This window comes from Protopterus annectens, chromosome 1.part1 (genome assembly GCF_019279795.1).
Source record: "Protopterus annectens isolate FY-2018-M chromosome 1.part1, PAN1.0, whole genome shotgun sequence".
In the NCBI taxonomy this organism is placed as follows: Eukaryota; Metazoa; Chordata; order Ceratodontiformes; family Protopteridae; genus Protopterus; species Protopterus annectens.
In genome coordinates, this window is record NC_056726.1 from 1966806836 (window position 1) to 1966826612 (window position 19777).

At 42.0% G+C, this 19777-nt stretch overlaps 1 protein-coding gene across 2 annotated transcripts in view; it reads right to left on the reverse strand.

Moving 5' to 3' along the window:
* The window catches only part of BABAM2 (BRISC and BRCA1 A complex member 2), a 2993168-nt gene that overhangs the window by 2126103 nt on the left and 847288 nt on the right, over positions 1-19777 (reverse strand). For both annotated transcript variants that reach the window (XM_044085207.1, XM_044085201.1), the window contains exon 6: positions 16287-16361. In XM_044085207.1, the coding sequence (XP_043941142.1) occupies positions 16287-16361 (75 nt within the window). The remainder of the gene's footprint in view (positions 1-16286; positions 16362-19777) is intronic.

A 19777-nucleotide genomic window follows, 5' to 3' on the forward strand; every position in this document is an offset into this window, starting at 1 on the left:
AGGCAAAAAATTTGAAAGCTTATCGGTTGAAACTTGACACCTCAGAACGGTCAGGAAAAGAACATTTAAACAAGAAATTGCAGTCTTCAGGTACTTCGTAGAACCTATCAAGTTTCTTCGGGGCTGGGGGATGACAGTCAGGAGCTTCAGAAGTGACAGAGAAGGTGCCCAAAAGTACTGTCAACATAGGAACAACTCCAGATGACTTGGGAAACTCCATTTGTAGAAACTCATAGTATCTCTTTTGGAAGTCAGAGACCTGGAAGCAATTCCACTTAAAGTACTCCATCATAAGAGGATAATTCTATCAAGGGGTAGTCCAGGCTCAAAGAATCATCTTCCTCTGAGCCATAGTCTAGAGAAGAAGGAATCTGACAGGAGTATGCAAGGGATTCCTCTACAGAATGTAGGTCCTCAACTGAGGAATCCAGTTCTTTTATCCTTTTAACAGGCATGGAAGACCTCGTAGGAGCAGGGACTGACACTACTTGAGGAGGCTTCAAGGCCATCAAGGCATTAAGCTTGAGTAAAATCCTGCCATTCATGTTGGGGATCTTTAGCAATAGGGGTAAATATGTTTGGTCTTTTGCTTTCTCTTAAGTGGGACTTCCACCCTATCAACCCTCCACAGCTCAGTCCGGTGATGGAGTTCAATGACTGTAGTAGGAATCTCTTCCCAGACTAAGATTTGAGGAATTCAACCTCAGCCCTTCAGGAATTAACCTTGGTTCCCCCTCACCATCTGGTACAGACATTTGAAAAGCCTCCGAGGATGTGCAAGAATTCGGATCTATGAGGGCTTCCGACAAGGTTGCAGTAGAGGAATCCACTGCAAGCACCGGACATTCTTCAAGGCTTTCACTAACATGTCTGGTGAAAGCCAGCAGCAACACAGTCAGGCCTAGAATTTTTGGCCTTCTTCTCGGAAGATGGCTGTCCTTCATGTACGAAGCTTTCAACCACAACACCGTGAGCCAACAAATTAAGATGCTGTTTTTTAAGGTATAGGGAGAGGGAATATAAGTGACTACAGAGGGTCTTGGAGACAAATGCTTGACAGATAGAGCACTGCATATGGTCATGGGAAGCAGCTAGGCAAAATAGAGCACAGCATATTGTCATGGGAAGCACCTAGGCAAAATAAACACTGGTCGTGTTGGTCTTCATGGGGAATGTGCCTCCCACAGTGACATTTTCCCTTTTTGTATGACATGAACACAAGTAACAACAATATTGAGGAATAAAAGAAAAGAAACCTCAACGGGGAACTTACCTGAAGATGCCCCTGGTAAGCAGCACAGCAGACAGGCATTAAGACTGATGTTTGATAACGGCATTTGGATTGGCTGCAAAGAAGTTCTGAATATTTGTGTCTGAACGTCACCTTTATGACCTATGCTCTTGGGGATGTATGGCACCTAGAAAATCTAAAGGCTTTGATACACTTGCCAGACATTATGGCATTTTGTCAGGAGATCCCTTCAGTGAAGAAAACTGCAACAGTGATATGGGAGGAAATCTACCATTATAATGTTTCTTAATGGTTACTTAGAGGGAGACCACTGCCTGGTCTATAAGGCAATGCTCTATTTGCAAATCTATGCTTGGAATGTACCATTAGGGGAGCTAACACAAGATCAAGGAATCTAACTTTAAAAAAATAAATATCAATAACACAAAGACTGACAGATGCATTAAGCAACACTCTAAAGAGTAACTACAGTGAACAGGGACTATGTAGCTTGAATATGTTCCACATTTAGTCTTTTACACCTAAAAAAAAAAAAAAAAAGGAGTCTTAAATCTGATTGCCACCCAGGGTTATCATCTCTTGGGTTGTGTCACTGGCACAAAACACACCAAAGTATAAAAAACAGGTTCACAGATATAAGTCATGACTTTTTAACTGCAGTCTAGCCACAGTAACATGCAAAATATGCACTGTTACCATGGGTATGAGCTTACACTTTCAACACACACACAAAACATGCAACAACTGAGCACCCCACCAGAGTCGTTGGCCTACATCCACAGATCCCCATCTCAACACTTTATGTCTCTACATTTTAGTGTCTTCTGGTGCTCATCTGCTTAAAGTATCTGTACTGTGGATGAACTCGTAAATTCATTTTCTCACACACACAAATACACACACACACTTCAATGAAGGTGAGTGATATTGCTAAACATATAACCTTCTGTCGTGGCATGTTAGTAAACCTTCACCATCCCAAATTATCAGGCTGTTAATCTCCTAGTTAGTGTATCACTTTTATTAAGTAGTCACACAATAATAAACACAGATGGCAATGTGTGGTTGAAAAGTCTGGCCTATTAGCATAAATGCCATCAGTTTGTCACTATCAATTAATAAGAAAGTAAAAAGTCACTAGCTATAAACATTTTAAAAGTGAATAAAAACAAACATTTTATCTAGAAAAGAATTAACTAAGCAATACAGCTCTAACAGTCAAATATGTAGACAGCTATAGAATTTTACAATATCATCTTCTTCTTTCGGCTGTTCCCGTTAGGGGTCACCACAGCGGATCATCTGTTTCCATTTCTTCCTGTCCTCTGCATCCTGCTCTGTCACACCAACCACCTGCATGTCTTCTCTCACCACATCCACAAACCTCATCTTAGGCCTTCCTCTTTTCCTGTTACCTGGTAGCTTCCATCCTTAGCATCTTTTTTTCCCAATATACTCTGCATCCCTCCTCAGAACATGTCCAAACCAATGCAATCTTGTCTCTCTGGCTTTGTCTCCAAACCTTCCAACCTGGGCTGACCCTCTAATATACTTATTCCTAATCCTGTCCACCCTCGTCACACCCAGTGCAAATCTTAACATCTTTAACTCTGCTGCGTCCAGCTCTGACCCCTGCCTTTTTGTCAATGCCACTGTCTCAAACCCATATAACATAGCTGGTCTCACTACCCTCTTGTAGACCTTCCCTTTCACTCTTACTGGTACTCGTCTGTCACAAATCACTCCTGACACTCTTCTCCACCCACTCCATCCTGCCTGTACTCTCTTCTTCACCTCTCTTCCACACTCACCATTACTCTGAACTGTTGTTCCCAAGTATTTAAACTCATCCACCTTCGCCACCTCTACTCCCTGCATCCTCACCATTTCTCTATCCTCCCTCTCATTCACACACACATATTCTGTCTTAGTCCTGCTGACCTTCATTCCTCTTCTCTCTAGAGCATATCTCCACCTCTCCAAGGTCTCCTCCACCTGTTCCCTACTCTCACTACAGATCACAATGTCATATGCAAACATCATAGTCCACAAGGACTCGTGTCTGATCTTGTCTGTCAACCTGTCCAATACCATTGCAAATAAGAGCCGATCCTTGATGTAATCTCACCTCCACCTTAAACACATCCGTCACTCCCACCGTAGACCTCATCGCTGTCACACTACCCTCGTACATATCCTGTACCACTCTTACATACTTCTCTGACACTCCCAACTTCCTCATATAATACCACAACTCCTCTCTAGGCACCCTGTCATATGCTTTCTCTAAGTCCACAAAGACACAATGCAACTCCTTCTGACCTTTTCTGTACTTCTCCATCAAACACTCTCAGAGCAAACATCGCACCTGTAGTGCTCTTTCCTGGCATGAAACCATACTGCTGATCACTAATCATCACCTGCCTTCTTAACCTAGCTTCCACTACTCTTTCCCATACCTTCATGCTGTGACTGATCAAATTAATCCCTCTGTAGTTGGTACAGCTCTGCACATCACTCTTTTTCTTAAAAATCGATACCAAAAAGTACAGTTTTGTACCTACCATAAATGTAGATGTTCGAGGATCCACATTGCTGCAGTCCTAACTATTGGGTAGTCCGCTGTCCCAGTCGGCCCGAATACCAAAGTATATGGCTGACGTCGGTCAAGGCGCATTAGACTGACGTCAGTACGACAGGGTACTAATGCGCATGACCGACGTCATATCCTCAGTCTTTTCTTGCCCCAGATGTCAGAAGACCCTAAAAAGACAAGGCCAAAACCAAAAACTCCAAACATTCCTGCACCAAAAATATGTACAATATATACAAAATTACCAGAGTATAACCTCACCTACACAACCACCCCTAAACACAGAGGGAAGGAGGGAGGGTAAATTGGACTGCAGCAATGTGGATCCTCGAACATCTACATTTATGGTAGGTACAAAACTGTACTATGTTCTTCATTCCACATTGCTGCAGTCCTAACTATTGGGTAGAATCCCAAAGCAGAGGTAAGGGAGGCTGGCAAATCATAAGGAAGCAGGAGCTGACAACATGCCTTGCAAAATAGCTGTGGCAAAACCAGCCCTAGATTTAGAGTAGAGAGGAAGGTGATAATGCTTAGAGAAAGTATGCACTGAACTCCAAGTAGCTGCCTCCAAAATATCCTTAGTTGCCACCCCCCTTAGAAATGCTGTTGAAGTGGCAGTAGCCCTAGTGGAATGAGGCCTAATCCCAGCTGGTATCTCCTTGCCATGATGGGAATAACAAAATGCAATGCAAAACCCAATCCACGTAGAAATAGTTTGTTTTGACACAGGCTTGCCCTGAGAACTCAAAGCAAAAGAAACAAACAACTGCTGAGACTGCCTAAAATCCTTAGTCCTGCTTAAATAATAACGCAATTGCCTGTGTACATCTAAAGTGTGCAAAATCTTTTCCCCTTTATTTTGGGGATCTGCATAAAAAGTAGGCAAATGAATAGTTTGGTTTAAAGCCACACTAGAAACCACCTTAGGCATAAAGGAAGGATTAGTACGTAATGATACCCTATCCTTATGAAAAATCAAAAAAGGCTCTACCGCCATAAGGGCCTGCAATTCAGAAACCCTTCTTGCAGAAGTAATGGCCAACAAAAAAGCAGTCTTCCATGACAAGTATTTCAATTCAGCAGTAGCCGCAGGCTCAAAAGGTTGTAGAGTAAGTTTCTCCAACACAAAATTGAGATCCCAAGCAGGAGTAGGAGCTCTACGTGGGGGTCTTATATTCTTTGCCCCTCTAAGAAATTGCTTGAACAAAGAATGCGAAAACAATGGTGGGTCACAATCATAGTGTGCTGAAATTGCTGCAGCATGAATCTTAATGGAAGAGAAAGACAAACCTTTGTCCAATAACTCAGTAAGATATTGAAGAGCCACACTCAAATTAGGCTCAGAAATCTCCAAATTGTTTGCTGCACTCCAAAATAAAAATCTCTTCCATTTTTCTGCGTACACTTTCCTTGTACTAGGTCTTCTGGCTTCCAAAATCACATTTAAAACTTGTTGAGGAAGTTGAGACCTGCTGTGTTTCAAAACAGAATATGCCAGGCTGTTAGATGAAGAGAGTGAAGCTTGACATTGAGCAGGTGACCGTCCCTCTGAGACAACAGGTGTGGAATCAAAGGTAAAGGCCATGGAGGCTTCCTTACCAGATTCCTCAGTAATGGGTACCAGTGTTGCCGAGGCCAATCTGGAGCTATTAAAATCATCCTTGGCTTGTCTTGTCTGACCTTTAGGAGCACCTTTGGGAGAAGAGGCAGAGGTGGAAAGGCATACACATGAAGATTTTTCCAACTGAAAGACAGAGCATCCACTTTCCAAGCTGTGTGATGAAACCTCTTTGTGCAAAACTTTGGCAGCTGGTGGTTTAGTGGAGAAGCGAACAGATCTATGTCTGGAGTTCCCCATGACACTGTCAATTTTGAAATACATGAAGATCCAGTTTCCACTGTGGGGATCCATGATTTGTCTGCTTAACACATCTGCTAAGGAGTTCTGTGCTCGGTAGAAACCTTGCCTGAAGAGTTAGTTGCTAGCTGAGCCCAGTCTCCGACAACATCATTGCTTGCCTGTACAACGGGTAAGCATGTGTTCCGGCTTGTTTGTTGATGTACCACATGACAGTTGTGTTGTCTGTTAGAATCAACACCTGCCCTGGAAGAAGTAACTCCTTGAAAGCCATTAATGCAAACTGGACTGCTAACATCTCTTTCATGTTGATATGTAGATGCTGTAGTCTGGCAGGCCACTTGTCTTGTATCCACTTTCCATTTAGATGAGCTCCCCAAGCAATGTCTGAGGCATCTGTCGTTAGAATCTGACTCGCCTCTGGCCGGGTCACAGAGAGTCCCTTGTTTAGGTGACATTCCTGAGCCCACCACAAAAATTCCTTTTGAATGCAAGGTATTATTTGAATGACAGTGTCCAAATCCTGGCAGTGCTGTGTCCATACATTTTGAGATACCATTGCAGCTTCCTCATATGCAGTTTGGCATTGGGAAGCACCAGAATACAAGATGCCATGAACCCTAAGGCTTGAAGGACTGTCCTTGCAGTCAGCCCGGACTGAAGAGATAGTTGATGGAAGTAACTGGAAAGATTCTTTTGTTTGTCCGGGGTTAAAAGGCCATCTGGGCTGCTGTATTCAGTCTCACACCCAGAAAGCACATGTCTTGAGAGGGTACTAGACTGGACTTTATTTCGTTCACAGAATACCCTAGGCATCTTAGCACTGCTATCATATATTCCAAATGCTGTAAAAGGTCTTCCTTTTCTTGAGCCAGAATCAGGCAGTCGTCCAAGTAAGGATAGATTTGTATTCCTTTTAGCCTGAAGTAAGCTATCACTGGAGCCAGAACCTTTGTGAATACTCTGGGTGCAGTGGATAAGCCAAAGGGCAATGCAGAGAACTGATAATGAGAATCTCCAGCTCGAAAACGCAGATACTTCCTGCAACTTAGTCTGATAGGCACATGAAGGTAAGCTTCCTTGAGATCTAAAGTTACCATCCAGTGATCTTTGCCCAGCAGAGGTAAAAGCTGTTGTAACGTCAACATTTTGAACTTGGGAATGTCCAGATAAGTGTTGAGGATAGATAAATCCAAAATTGGTCTCCACGTGTTCCCCTTCTTGGTACTAGGAACAGGCGAGAGTAAAATCCTAGGCCCCTTTCTGGCACAGGAACTGGCTGAATGGCCCCTATTTGGAGCAACAGAGAAATTTGCTTGTGAGCCTCTTTTCTTTGTAGAGGAGGAATGTCTGGCATGCCTTTGAAAGGAGGCAAGGTATGGAAATAAAACCTGTAACCGTGGTGAATGATATCCAAAACCCATCTGTCTTGGGTAATTAAATCCCAATTTTCTTTGAAAAGAGCCAGCCTTCCTCCCAAAGGTGCTGCCAGGCGAGAATGTACTGGCAGCTGAAAAGGTAGGTCATTGGGTCTGTTTACGAAAGGACTGACCCCTGCCCTCACCAGAAGTCTGAGCAGGTGAACTCCCTGTTCTAGGCCTAAAAGAACCTTGAGCTCTGCCCCTACCACGTCTAGACCTACCTCTAGACTGGGAATCATAAGCAGGATATGTCCATCCCTTAGAAGGCCAATTTCTACTAAACTTGGAGGCTGCACCTGCAAAAAATCCTTAACAGTTTGCATAGACTTAGCCTTGTCCTCCATTTTCTTTAAAACTGCTTCCACAGGCGAACCAAACAACACATCAGACTGTAAAGGAGCATCCAAAATCCTTGTCTTAACATGCTCAGCTAAATTCTGATCCCTCAACCAGGCGTGCCTACGAAGAACAGAACCAGTGGCAGCCACCCTCGAGGAGGCCTGCACAGCATCAAAACCACACTGCAAGGAATGCTTACCCACCTGTTCAGACACATGAACTAAATCCTGCAACTCTTTACACTCAATACCTTCTGCCAGAGCATCCACCTTAGACTTCAATTGTGAAAGGAGATAATTCTGATATTTTAACATGTGAAACTGACAATTCAACGCCCTCATGGCTAAAGTGGAAGAAGTATACACTTTCTTTCCCCATCTATCCAAAGCCCTTGCCTCTTTATCAGGAGGAACAGGATTTTTAACAACAGAAGCCTTCACACCTTTAGGCCCCTGAGAGACAGTTTCGGGTCTGCCCTAGGACTCTTAAAAGATACTTATGAGCTTCAGGCACCCTATAGTACGTATCCGGTTAAACTGGGGCAGGAGGTAAAGATTCAGGATTCATGTACGCATCTGCAAAAACATCTTCCTCCACATTCAGAACAGTAGGTATAGCTAAAGGCCTATGCTGGGGTAAAACAAGAATTCCTAAGCCTCTTCCTGGAATCAGAGAAATCTTGACCTTCCCATTTAAAATGCTCCCTCATGGAATGCAGAGTCTCTGAAAATGAAAAATCCTCAGGAGGAGAAGCTGAAGGAGTAGAATCATCCACATCAGAATCAGAATAAGGAGGATACTCCTGCAAGTCTTCAGCCGAAGACTCAGAAGCCTCCGAACACTGCTCAAAACTCTCAGCTCAGGTTCCACCCTAGGGCTATTATCAGGAGAAGACATAGAACCTCTAATCATAGTAATCAAATCCTCTGCCATTTTAAGCATATGTTTCTTAGGCAAAGACCCTGAAGCACTAGGAGAAACCACCACTGAAGTTAAACTTGGCCTGCCTCTCAAAGAAGCCTTGGAAACAGAAGGGGAGGCTCTAACCACCTTAGGAAGAGAGGGAAGAACAGCCACCTGAGAAGCCCCTTCAGCCTGGCCTACTTCCTGAGAGGACACATCCTGTAACAGTAAAGTCTCTCCCTGAGACTCCAAAGAAACTCCTGGCAGAACCTCCGGCTCCACTGAGCCTTCTAAAGAACCGGCGTCCGGGACTGTCGGTTCTTCCACTCTAGGCTTTGCTGCTTTATCCTTGCGCTATTTGGCGAAGCGGGCGCCGGAGCATCCGACGGCATTTTATAATTACAACGCTTCCCAAAACTAACCTGGCACAGTCTAACCTTCTCTTAATAGTGCGTTTGTTAAATCTAGCACAAGAGCGGCATCCAACAACGGCGTGCTCAGGCCCTAAACAAGGTATACACAAAGTATGGTAATCCCTATGAGGTATCTGTTTCCCACAAGAAATACAGTTATTCACTTTTTCTGACATCCGGTTAAATACTGAGGCAAGAAAAACCAAAATATTCTAACGGGTACTTAGCCAACTTTGATTCAGTCTGAAACTCTGACTTCAGAAACTTTCAGAACGCCAACCTGCACTCGCAAAAACTGCTTCTGCATCGGACCATGCGGCAAAAAAGACTGAGGATATGACGTCGGTCATGCGCATTAGTACCCTGACGTACTGACGTCAGTCTAATGCGCCTTGACCGACGTCAGCCATACACTTTGGTATTCGGGCCGACTGGGACAGCGGACTACCCAATAGTTAGGACTGCAGCAATGTGGAATGAAGAACATCACTTTTTCTCCATTCCTTGGACATCCTCTCACTTTCCAAGACTTCATTAAACAATCTAGTTAAAACCTCCACTGCCATTTCACCTAAACACAGCCATGCTTCCACAGGTATGTCATCTGGACTAACAGCCTTTCCATTCTTCATCCACTTCATAGCTATCCTTACTTCCCCCTTGCTAATCCACTGCACTTCATGATTCACTATCCGCACATCATCAAACCTTCTCTCCCTCTTATTCTCTTCATTCATCAGCCCCTCAGAGTACTCTTTCCATCTGCTCAACACATTCTCCTCGCTTGTTAATACGTTTCCCTCATTATCCTTTATCACCCTTACCTGCTGCACACACCTTTACTAGCTTGGTCCCTCTGTCTAGCCAATCAGTACAGTCCTTTTCTCCCTCTTTAGTGTCCAACCTTTCATACAACTCTTCATATGCCTTATCCTTAGCCTTCTCTCTTTGCCATGCACCTCATCTCCTTATACTCTTGTCTACTTTCTTCATCTCTCTGACAACCCCACTTCTTCTTCGCCAACCTCTTTCTCTGTATACTCTCCTGTACTTCTTCATTCCACTACCAGGTCTCCTTGTCCTCCTTCCTCTTTCCAGATGTCACACCAAGCACCTTTCTAGCCATCCCCCTTACTAGCTCTGCTGTAGTTACCCAGCTATTCGGTAACTCTTCACTGCCACCCAGTGCCTGTCTTAACTCTTCCCTGAACTCCACCTCACAATTATCCTTTTTCAATTTCCACCATTTGATCCTTGGTACTGCCCACACACTCCTCCTCCTCTTCTTGATCACCAATGTCATCCTACAAACTAACATCCTATGCTGCCTAACTACACTTTCCCCTGCCACCACTTTACAGTCTCCAATCTCCTTCAGACTGGCCCTTCTACATAAGATATAATCTACCTGTGTGCATCTTTCTCCACTCTTGTATGTCACCCTATGCTCCTCTCTCTTGTTAAAATACGTATTCACCACAGCCATGTACATCCTTTTCGCAAAATCCACTAACATCTGACCTTCTGCATTCCTTTGTTTAACACTATACCTACCCATCACTTCCTCATCCCCTCTGTTCCCTTCACCAACATGCCCATTGAAATCTGCTCCAATCACCAGTCTCTCGCCCTTGGGTACAGTCATCACCACTTCGTCCAACTCACTCAAAAATTTTTCTTTCTCATCCATCGCACACCCAACCTGTGGAGCATATGCACTAACAACATTCATCATTACACCATCAATTTCCAGCTTCATAAACATCACTCTATCCGACCCTCTTTTCACCTCCAAAACACTCTTAGCATAACCCCTACACCATTTCTCCTCCCATCCACACCATGATAAAACAATTTGACCCCACCTCCAATACACCTAGCCTTGCTCCCCTTCCATCTGGTCTCTTGCACACACAATATGCCAACCTTCCTTCTGTCCATCGTATCAGTTAGCTCTCTCCCTATACCAGTCATACTGCCAACATTCAAAGCTCCGACCCTCACTATCACAGTCCTTGACCTTTACCTGCCTTCGGGCATGCCTTCCCCCTCTTCTCCTCCTTTGGCCAACAGTAGCCTAATTCCCACCAGAATCCTGTTGGCCAACAGCACTGGTGGTGGTCGTTGTTAACCCGGGCCTCGACTGAGCCGGTATGTATATCTGTACTGTTATCCACATGTATGATGTGGCAAAATTTTACGCCAGATGCCCTTCCTGACACAACCCTCTCCATTTATCGGGGCTTGGGACCGGTCCAAAGAAATGCACTGGCTTGTGCATCCCCAGTGGCTGGGTTATAGAATTTTGCACTACAATAAAAAATAATCAATTTGAGCTAACAGAATACAAGAAAGAAAACATATGTCTACACAGCTAGATTTTTTCTTAGGCAATTCTGAATTACAAGAATTATTGAATCCTGTGCAAAACTGTATGAATTCTCAACATATCACAGACACTCACAAGCCAAAGGCAGCAGGTTAGTTCTTTTTCTTCTCTTCTGACTCTGCTATTTTGTGTATGTTTTTTTTTCATGCAAACCACAAATGAAACTCAGCAAAGTTAAAGTCTACATTCATATCAGCCTTTTTACTTGCTGTTGGCCAGCTATTTCCATAAGGATTGACTTCAGAAGACTGAAAATTCACAATCTCGAAATTCATAAGACTGAAGACCAAAATCCTGAAAACTCAAAAATCCTGAATCCTAAAAGACTGAAAACACACAGGATACATTTATTGACTTTAAACAACACAAACCATATTACTTTCCACCAAGTATAAGCAGGGGGGCAAGCCCTCCTGCACCCCCATGTGCCCCCACACCCCCTGATACTTAAATATATCAACTCCGAGATTGCACTTCATTACACTATCATGAGTTATGTTGTAGTATTGCAAGTTAAAAAGGAAACATTACTGAGGTCACAACAGGCAGTCATAAAACATGATGCTATGTTTGCCATTTTTTTCAGGAGAGTGCGATTTCAGAGTTGATATATTTAATTAGCAGGGGATGCAGGGGGGCTTGCCCCCCTGCTCAGACTTGGTGAAAACTGCTATGTTTTGTCTTGTATATGATGCTGTGTGTCCTTGTATTGGAATATTGTCATTATTTGTATACTATGTGTTTTCAAGTCTTTTGGGATTCAGAATTTTGAGGTTTCAGGATTTTGGGCTTCATTCTTATGAATTTCGAGATTGTGAATTTTCAGTCTTCTGAAGTGAATCCCTTTTTAAATAATCTACTAATTCTAGTATACAGTGTGTTAATTCCCTAGCCTAGGAAAAATCATAGATTTTGCAAACATTTTCACATCATATCCGTAACTGGCTTATTTCCCCAGTCTCCTCAGCAGAAGGACATTACCATCTTCAACTGCCAACTCCAAATACTTTTCTATGAATTTTGCAGAAAAGGGTCACAAGTTCACACCTTTTCTTGCCACAGAAAAGCAAACATATTGCAGGTACATAATGCACACAAAAAGGTCAAGAGTTCTCACATATTTTCCTGCTACTAAAAAAAACACACACATACTGAAAAAGTAGATGAGACATACGAAGATACATGTTCAAACATATTATACTGGACAAGTGCACCAGAATTCAGAAGGCAATTTGACAATATAACATATTCAACACACTGCAAACTATGGTTGAGTTCACTATAGAAACAGCTGATGCTTACAGTCCAAATGAATTATGCAATTGTATTTAATGATGTATAAGAGGTATGTTTAGAGAGAAATGCATTGCAAGATTTCTTGAAACAAATACAGTTGTGTACTTCTTAATTTCAGCAAAACATGAATTCCACTGTTGTGGATCTATAACTAAAAAGTAGTGGGTTAGGTAAGATTAGAATTTTAGATCATATACAAATTGGATCTAAGGATTCTAGTAGATGTTTTGAACTTCAATATGAACAGAACTACAGTGGTCCAAGTTTAGCACTTTGGAAATTAAGTTGCATATGAGTAGCTCAGCCCTTGGAAAAATGGAACCAATCTGTTTTAACAAGGGTAAGGCAGCAATGCTCTCTCTCTGAGGATCACTTGTTACAAAATGACAGATTATATTTTCTATTCTTTGCATGCTTGAGGTGCTGGCAAACACTGCTGAATAATATACTAATGGAGGAAGACAAACATCCTCAACTACTGTAGGCCTAGGATTTATTTTAATCAATCAAAGTGTTCTGTAGCAGGCTGCCAGACAAGTCTATCCTTTGACAACGGCAGTGGTAATGGTAATGTTAATCTGCACACTGAATGCTAAAAGTGAGTGAACCATTTTCCAAGATATTTAAGAGGTATTCACTCTTTCAGTAAATATCCTTCAGGACTTAATAATGTCCAATTATTTTTAAAAGTAATTATTTGTTCCAAATACCATAGTTTTGATTTTGGCAATCTTCACCTTCACACATAGGTCAGCCAATGATGGACTTAACTGAGACCGATAGTCAGTCACAAGGACATCATGTCTGGAACCTTATGAGATGCCCAAAACAGTAGGTCATCAACAGAGCAGATCCCATGTAGTTTGCTGAGTCTACTGTCACTACATGTTCGAAAAGACAGAGGAGGAGGGGACCAAGTACACAACCTTGTGGTACTTGTTTAATCACAGTGTGTAACAAAGAATATTCATGGTCAATAATGATCTGAGAGGTTCTAGTATTAAAATAATAACTAAACTGTTGAAGTTTCATGCTCTAAATGTCATAAATATGAATGCCACTGAGCAGTCAATGATGGTCTAAACAAACAAAATCCTTTCATGAAATCCAGAAAGACAACTCAAGTTATCTTATTTATACCAACAGATTTGTATAGATTACCTGCTAGAGATATTAGGGACATACAGAAATTATAGTGTGTCCTAAAAATGTTGCTGGTTACAGTAGCCTGTAGGACTTTAGGTAGGCATAGATGTGGAGGCTACATATATTTTCTATACCTTTTGATAAACCGGTTTCAAGGTCATTGCTACTTATGAATCATTGTTTTAACAAGGACATAAAATCTGCTATCTTTCAGAGATGGGGTTGGTGTGTTAGATTTGAGGGCAATATCATTAACGTCCTAGAGGTACTCTTATGTACTAAATACTTTAACGCATTTCAGGCACTGACCAGCAGATCTAAGTATTCTGTAATGTCATATTTCTCAAAAGTATGTTAATCTTACACAGTGGAAATTCAGATAACTGAATGCCATGTAGTAAAGCCAAATAACTGCTAAGCTGATGTGGCATTCTTACAAGTAAATGAATCTAGAAAATTACCTTTATGTTGATAAGCTAGATGACTGGCCCCATTCTCTGGATTTGCGCTTTGCTCAGCATCAAATATAATAACGAACCGTGTGCTGTGTTTGCCTGTACCAATTAAACTGTTAATTTTGGCCCAGAAACTTTGTATTAGACGGCAGAGTTGTTCTTAATTTCTTGGATTACTACAACCTTTCTATTTCTTCAGCACTTTTTTCTTGCTTATAAAAGCATTGTGAATTTCTGTACAAATTTACAGGACACATTTTACTTTACTTCTTTTGGTTCTCAAGGAGTAAAACTGGTGTTGGAGAGGTAAAAAAATATATAACATATATTCTAGTGTAATTTCAAAATTCACTTTCTGGGAAACTGTTACATTGTTCAGTATATCTGCTTGTGAAATGTACTGCTCTATGTTCTGGTTTCAAAGCTACACTGTTAAGACTACTGTGATGAACTTTACTGCAGTCCTTGTTTAAGTATTTCTGAAAGTATTTCACTGTTTGTATATTACTTTACTTGCTGTGTTTAATTTAGTGCACTATATTCTATAATACTAAGTCACATGTAACCTCCTCTCTACTTGAGCCTTAAATCTATTAATGTGAGCTGCACCTAGAAATAAGCATTGTGAAGCTAATTATCTAATTTGTATACACATGTAATAATAATCATTACAAATAAAAAATCACATCTTTAAGGTTAATATAGTTTAATTTTCAAAAGTTTAAATAAATAAATACATTGCATTAACAACATGACTGGAGGCACTCAAAAGTAAGAACAAAGAAGAAAACATAAGGTCTGACAATACTTTAAAAAATTTTTTTTGCACTTTTTATCCATGCTGCCTGATAATCATGAGCCCCTCTCAGCCAATGACCCACTTCTTCCTTCATCTTTCAGGGTGAGAGAGTAAGCCAATAAGGGCCATTGTTTAGTAAGGTATTAGGAGCGATTTCGGAGCTTTTCTTTTTTCCCTTCCTATACTTTGCACACACTCAGTTATGATTCATGGTTGGGGCATGTAATGGAAGTTAGTGATGCACTGCCCCTTACTTCTGCAAAAGCTGACCTCACCAGGACTGACCAACCCACAGGCAGCACTGCTTGGCTGATCTCCACTCTCTAACACAGAAATCAACTAGCATGAATATGCCCCAAGGACGTACGCCCTCCACTCCCCAGAATGGGCATACTTATCTACCCTGTCTAAGCCACCAAACATCCAGGCAGCAATTCAAACTTGGGTTGCCTGGGTCATAGCCATGGTGTATTCCTCTAAGCCACTGACACAATACTTGACAAAAAAAGAGGAAAATAAATTAAATTTTTGAAAAATGCAAATTATCAGAAATGTTAACTAACTAGGATTCATAAGTTTCAGAGAACACCTTTTGTTGTATCATGACAGGTAATTTAATCAGTTTAAGAAATAATGTGAAAGACTAACTATATAACTACTTTTAAATCTGATCAGCATTACAAATCTAAACAAGTAATTTGGATGTCCGTCCAAAATCTATGCAAACTTTTTGGCAACTTGCACAAAAAAATACACATGTGAAGGGTTCTGTATAAATATTTCCTCTTCTCTGAGGAAATCAGACTGAACAGTCAAAATGTCAGTAGCTTGCTCAACCAGATGAAGAAGCAATACAAAAACTTGAGACTACAAAAATAACAGTTTATTAAAAAGTAGCCAAAAATGGAATGTCAGGATAACATATATTCTTTAGATATACTTGTCAATTGCCACTTTAAAATAAATAAATGAATAAATAAATAAAGTCAGCATAAGACATTCCATATTTTATTAGCCTTGAAAATGATATGAGTGTTGCTGCCCCAAGAGTACTTGCCTCTCTGCTCATGCATGCTCTGTGAAGACTTTGTCTGTGCTCCCTATATCTGCAAGGGTTTTCACCAGGTGACACAGGTTCCAATGAAATGCATACCACAGGTGAAACGACAATCCTTCAAAATGTCATCAGATGTGTGTGTGTGTGTTATGAACATGTGTCTGTGTTCCTATAGCTGACTGCTATCCTGTCTGGGACTGATTTCTTTGCCTTGCACATGTGCTGGGATAGGCTCTAGCTCTTCTACTACCCTGAACCAGATAAAGTGGGTAATCAGACAACAACTGTCCTGCTTCCTGCATGGTACCAAGATAGTAACTTCTTATTTCAACAATGGAAATACATGCTCATTTTTTTATTACCTTGAGAAGGTAGGTGGGAATGTTGCTAAAATCCAGAGGCAATTTCAAAAGGAAGCGTGCTGAAAACTCGCCAGTCTGAAAAAACAAAGACAAGCTCAATACATGTGTAACATGAAACCTTAATACAACTTTGAGCAAAATCCAAAGAAAACAGAGGCTTGTAAGATAAACAGTTGCAATTTACCAAAACAATGCTGAAGTATGGAGCTACTTACATATATAAACTATGCTATCACATTAAACTTTCCACGTCACCTTCAAAGCACCCTTGTTTGTCCTTATGTAAGACATCAATAGTTCTCATGAAACAAGTGAATATTTTATCAGGCCAGGAACAGAAAAAAAAATGTTTAAGCATGCTCAGTGGTCACAAATAATAAGTAATAAACAGAATATACAGGTTGTGAATATATCTGTTCAGTGCAGTTTTAATTTTCATTGTTAAGACAACTGCTTCAGGTTTCAAGCCATTATACTTACAATCATCCAAAAACAGTACTAGTAAATATGTACAGATTCAGTACCCCCTCCTAAGTCATCAATGCATCTGCTGTGTTGCATCATCTTTCTTTGTTCTTGCGATGAAATTCAGTTTCTACTCTCTGCAAATCCTCCTCTGTTTTCCCCTTTCCAATTAACTGCAGTGGCCAGCTATGAAATTCAGTTTCTACTCTCTGGAAATCCTCCTCTGGTTTCCCGCTTCCAATTAACTGCAGTGGTCATAAATATAGATTTTAAAATCTCATGCATCGATATAAAGGCACTTCTGATGCCCTACACTATTAACTAAAATTAGAAGTTATGTACCTACCATAACGTTCCATGTTAGTTGTCTTCTCTCGCCTTCTTTCTTGCTGGATGGGTTCGGAGCCGATCCTCGGCTCCGACTCGGCACTTGCTAAGCTCGAGAGTCACTTTTACCAGCTCGAGGCAGCCCCATATCCCATGATGCAAGGCGGTAAATATCCAGATCTCGTTTGGTACCTAGAGGGACAACTGCCTAGCATAAAAAAACTTTCCACTAAGGAAAGAAGAGCAACTAGCCTAAAGGGCTGTAAGGGGAAACCAGATAAAACTAGAACTAACTGGTGTCCAAAAATCTTCCAGAGACAAGGGAGATCAAGGTCTGTCCGGGCAAGGGGGACAGGAGGGAGGGTCGCAAGAAAGAAGGCGAGAGAAGACAACTAACATGGAACGTTATGGTAGGTACATAACTTCTAAATGTTAAGTTGTCAATCTCGCCTTCATTCTTGCTGGATGGGACCGCGTCCCTAGCACCTCTATCCTGGGTGGCTCAATGGAACAGACTCTTGAGAACCGTGGAACCAAAACTGGCCCTACTCCTGGAGGCCAAATCCAATTTGTAATGAGAAACAAAGGTATGAGGAGTGGCCCAAGTGGCTGCTGCACAAATAGTATCTAAGGGTAGCCTAGCCTGAAAAGCTGTAGAAGTGGCTAGGCCTCTAGTGGAATGTGCCTTTGGTTTCGAGCACAGTTGTTTGCCCCTAAGTTGATAAATGTCAGAAATGGTGGAAGATAGCCATCTAGATAAGGTCACTTTGGAAACAGGGTGGCCTTTCTTATTTTCAGCATAAGAAAGAAAAAGCTGATCAGACTTCCTGAAGTGCTTTGTTCTGTCCAAATAACATCTGAGTTGTCTGTGAACATCTAGATAATGCAATTTTTGTTCTGATCTGTTGGAATAATTAGGAAAAAATACAGGGAGATCAATGGATTGGTTTAAATTGGTTTTTGAAGCAACCTTGGGCAAAAAGGATGGATTAGCTCTCAAGGATACTCTGTCCTTGTGGAAGACCAAATATGGGGGATGAACAGAGAGGGCATAAAGTTCTGACACTCTCCTAGCTGAGGTAATAGCGACAAGGAAGAGTGTCTTCCACGAAAGAAACTTTAATGAATATGAAGCAGCTGGCTCGAAAGGAGGAAGAATTAAGGATGTCAGCACTAGATTTAAGTCCCATTGTGGAGGAGGAATCCTGACAGGTCTCAGGAGAAAAATTCCTTTCAAAAAAGCTTTACAAAGCTTGTGGGACATAATGTTGTGATCTGCAAATCCGACATGAAAGTTCGAGATTGCAGCCAACTGAACTTTGACCGTGGAAGATGAAGAACCCGAGTGAAAGATTTCCACTAGAAAATCCAAAACTGCATGAACAGGGGCAGTAAAGGGATCTATGTTCCTCGATTTCATCCAAAGGGAGAAACGTTTCCACTTGCTAGTGTAAATCCTGCTAGTAGAGGATTTAAGGGAAGCTACTATGATATCTCTAACGGGGATAGAGATCATAGGAAGCCTGGCTAAGGAAGGAAGTGGAGCAACCAAGCTGTGAGGTTGAGAGAAGGGATGGACCGATGCAGCTGACCCGATTGGTGTATCAGAAGATCTGGCACTGGGTCCAGATGCCACGGCTGCACCAAAAGATGACGAAGAACGGAAACCAAATTTGTCGAGGCCAATGCGGGGCAATAAGAATCATTTTGGCTCTCAAAACGGTAGCTTTCTGGAGTACTTGAGGTATCAATGGAAAAGGAGGAAAGGCATAAAGAAGTCCCTGGGGCCAATCTTGGGTAAGAGCGTCTCTGGGGGGATGGCCCGGAAGTGGGCAGAGAGAGAAGAAGACTGGGCATTTGCTGTTTTGGGGTGTAGCAAAAAGATCGCAACATGGGCGGCCCCACTTCTGAAAAATCTCCTCCACTATAGATTGCTTGAGAGACCACTCGTGAGGCATGAGTATAGCTCTGCTCAATCTGTCCGCTAAAATGTTGTTTTTCCCAGGGATATGCATTGCTACCAGAAACCGATGAGAGGAGATCGCCCATTGCCAAAGTCTGAGAGCCTCTCGACACAAGGGATAGGACTTGGTTCCGCCCTGCTTGTTGATGTACCATACTACGGACATATTGTCCGTGTGAACTGCAATCGTTCCTAAGGGAAGAAAGTCGTTGAGGGCTTGCAACGTTAAAAGCACTGCTCTCATCTCTAGAACGTTTATGTGCAGGTGGTATTCGAACGGTTGCCACGTCCCATGAACCATCCTGCCCTGATAATGACCCCCCCCCACGTCCCATGAACCATCCTGCCCTGATAATGACCCCCCCACCCGATCAGGGAGGCATCTGTAGTGACTGTGGCTACCGGGGCCGGGAAAACAAAGGGTCTGCCCTGATGGACTTGGGGAGAAGAAATCCACCAGGATAGATGGTTTTTGCAAGTTTGTGTCACCAGGATCTGGTGACGCATGGGAAGTTGTTGGTAGGACCATTGTGTGAACAACATCCGTTGAAGGAGACGCATGTAAAAACGGGCCAAAGGAAGAAGAGTAATGGCAGCTGCCATGAGGCCCAATACTTTCAGGACCAGCCTGGCTTGCACCTTTTTGTTGGCAAGGATGATCCACACATGGTTTTGGATATCTAGGATTCTCTGGCTTGTGAGGTTTGCTGACATCCGAACAGTGTCTAAATTTGCG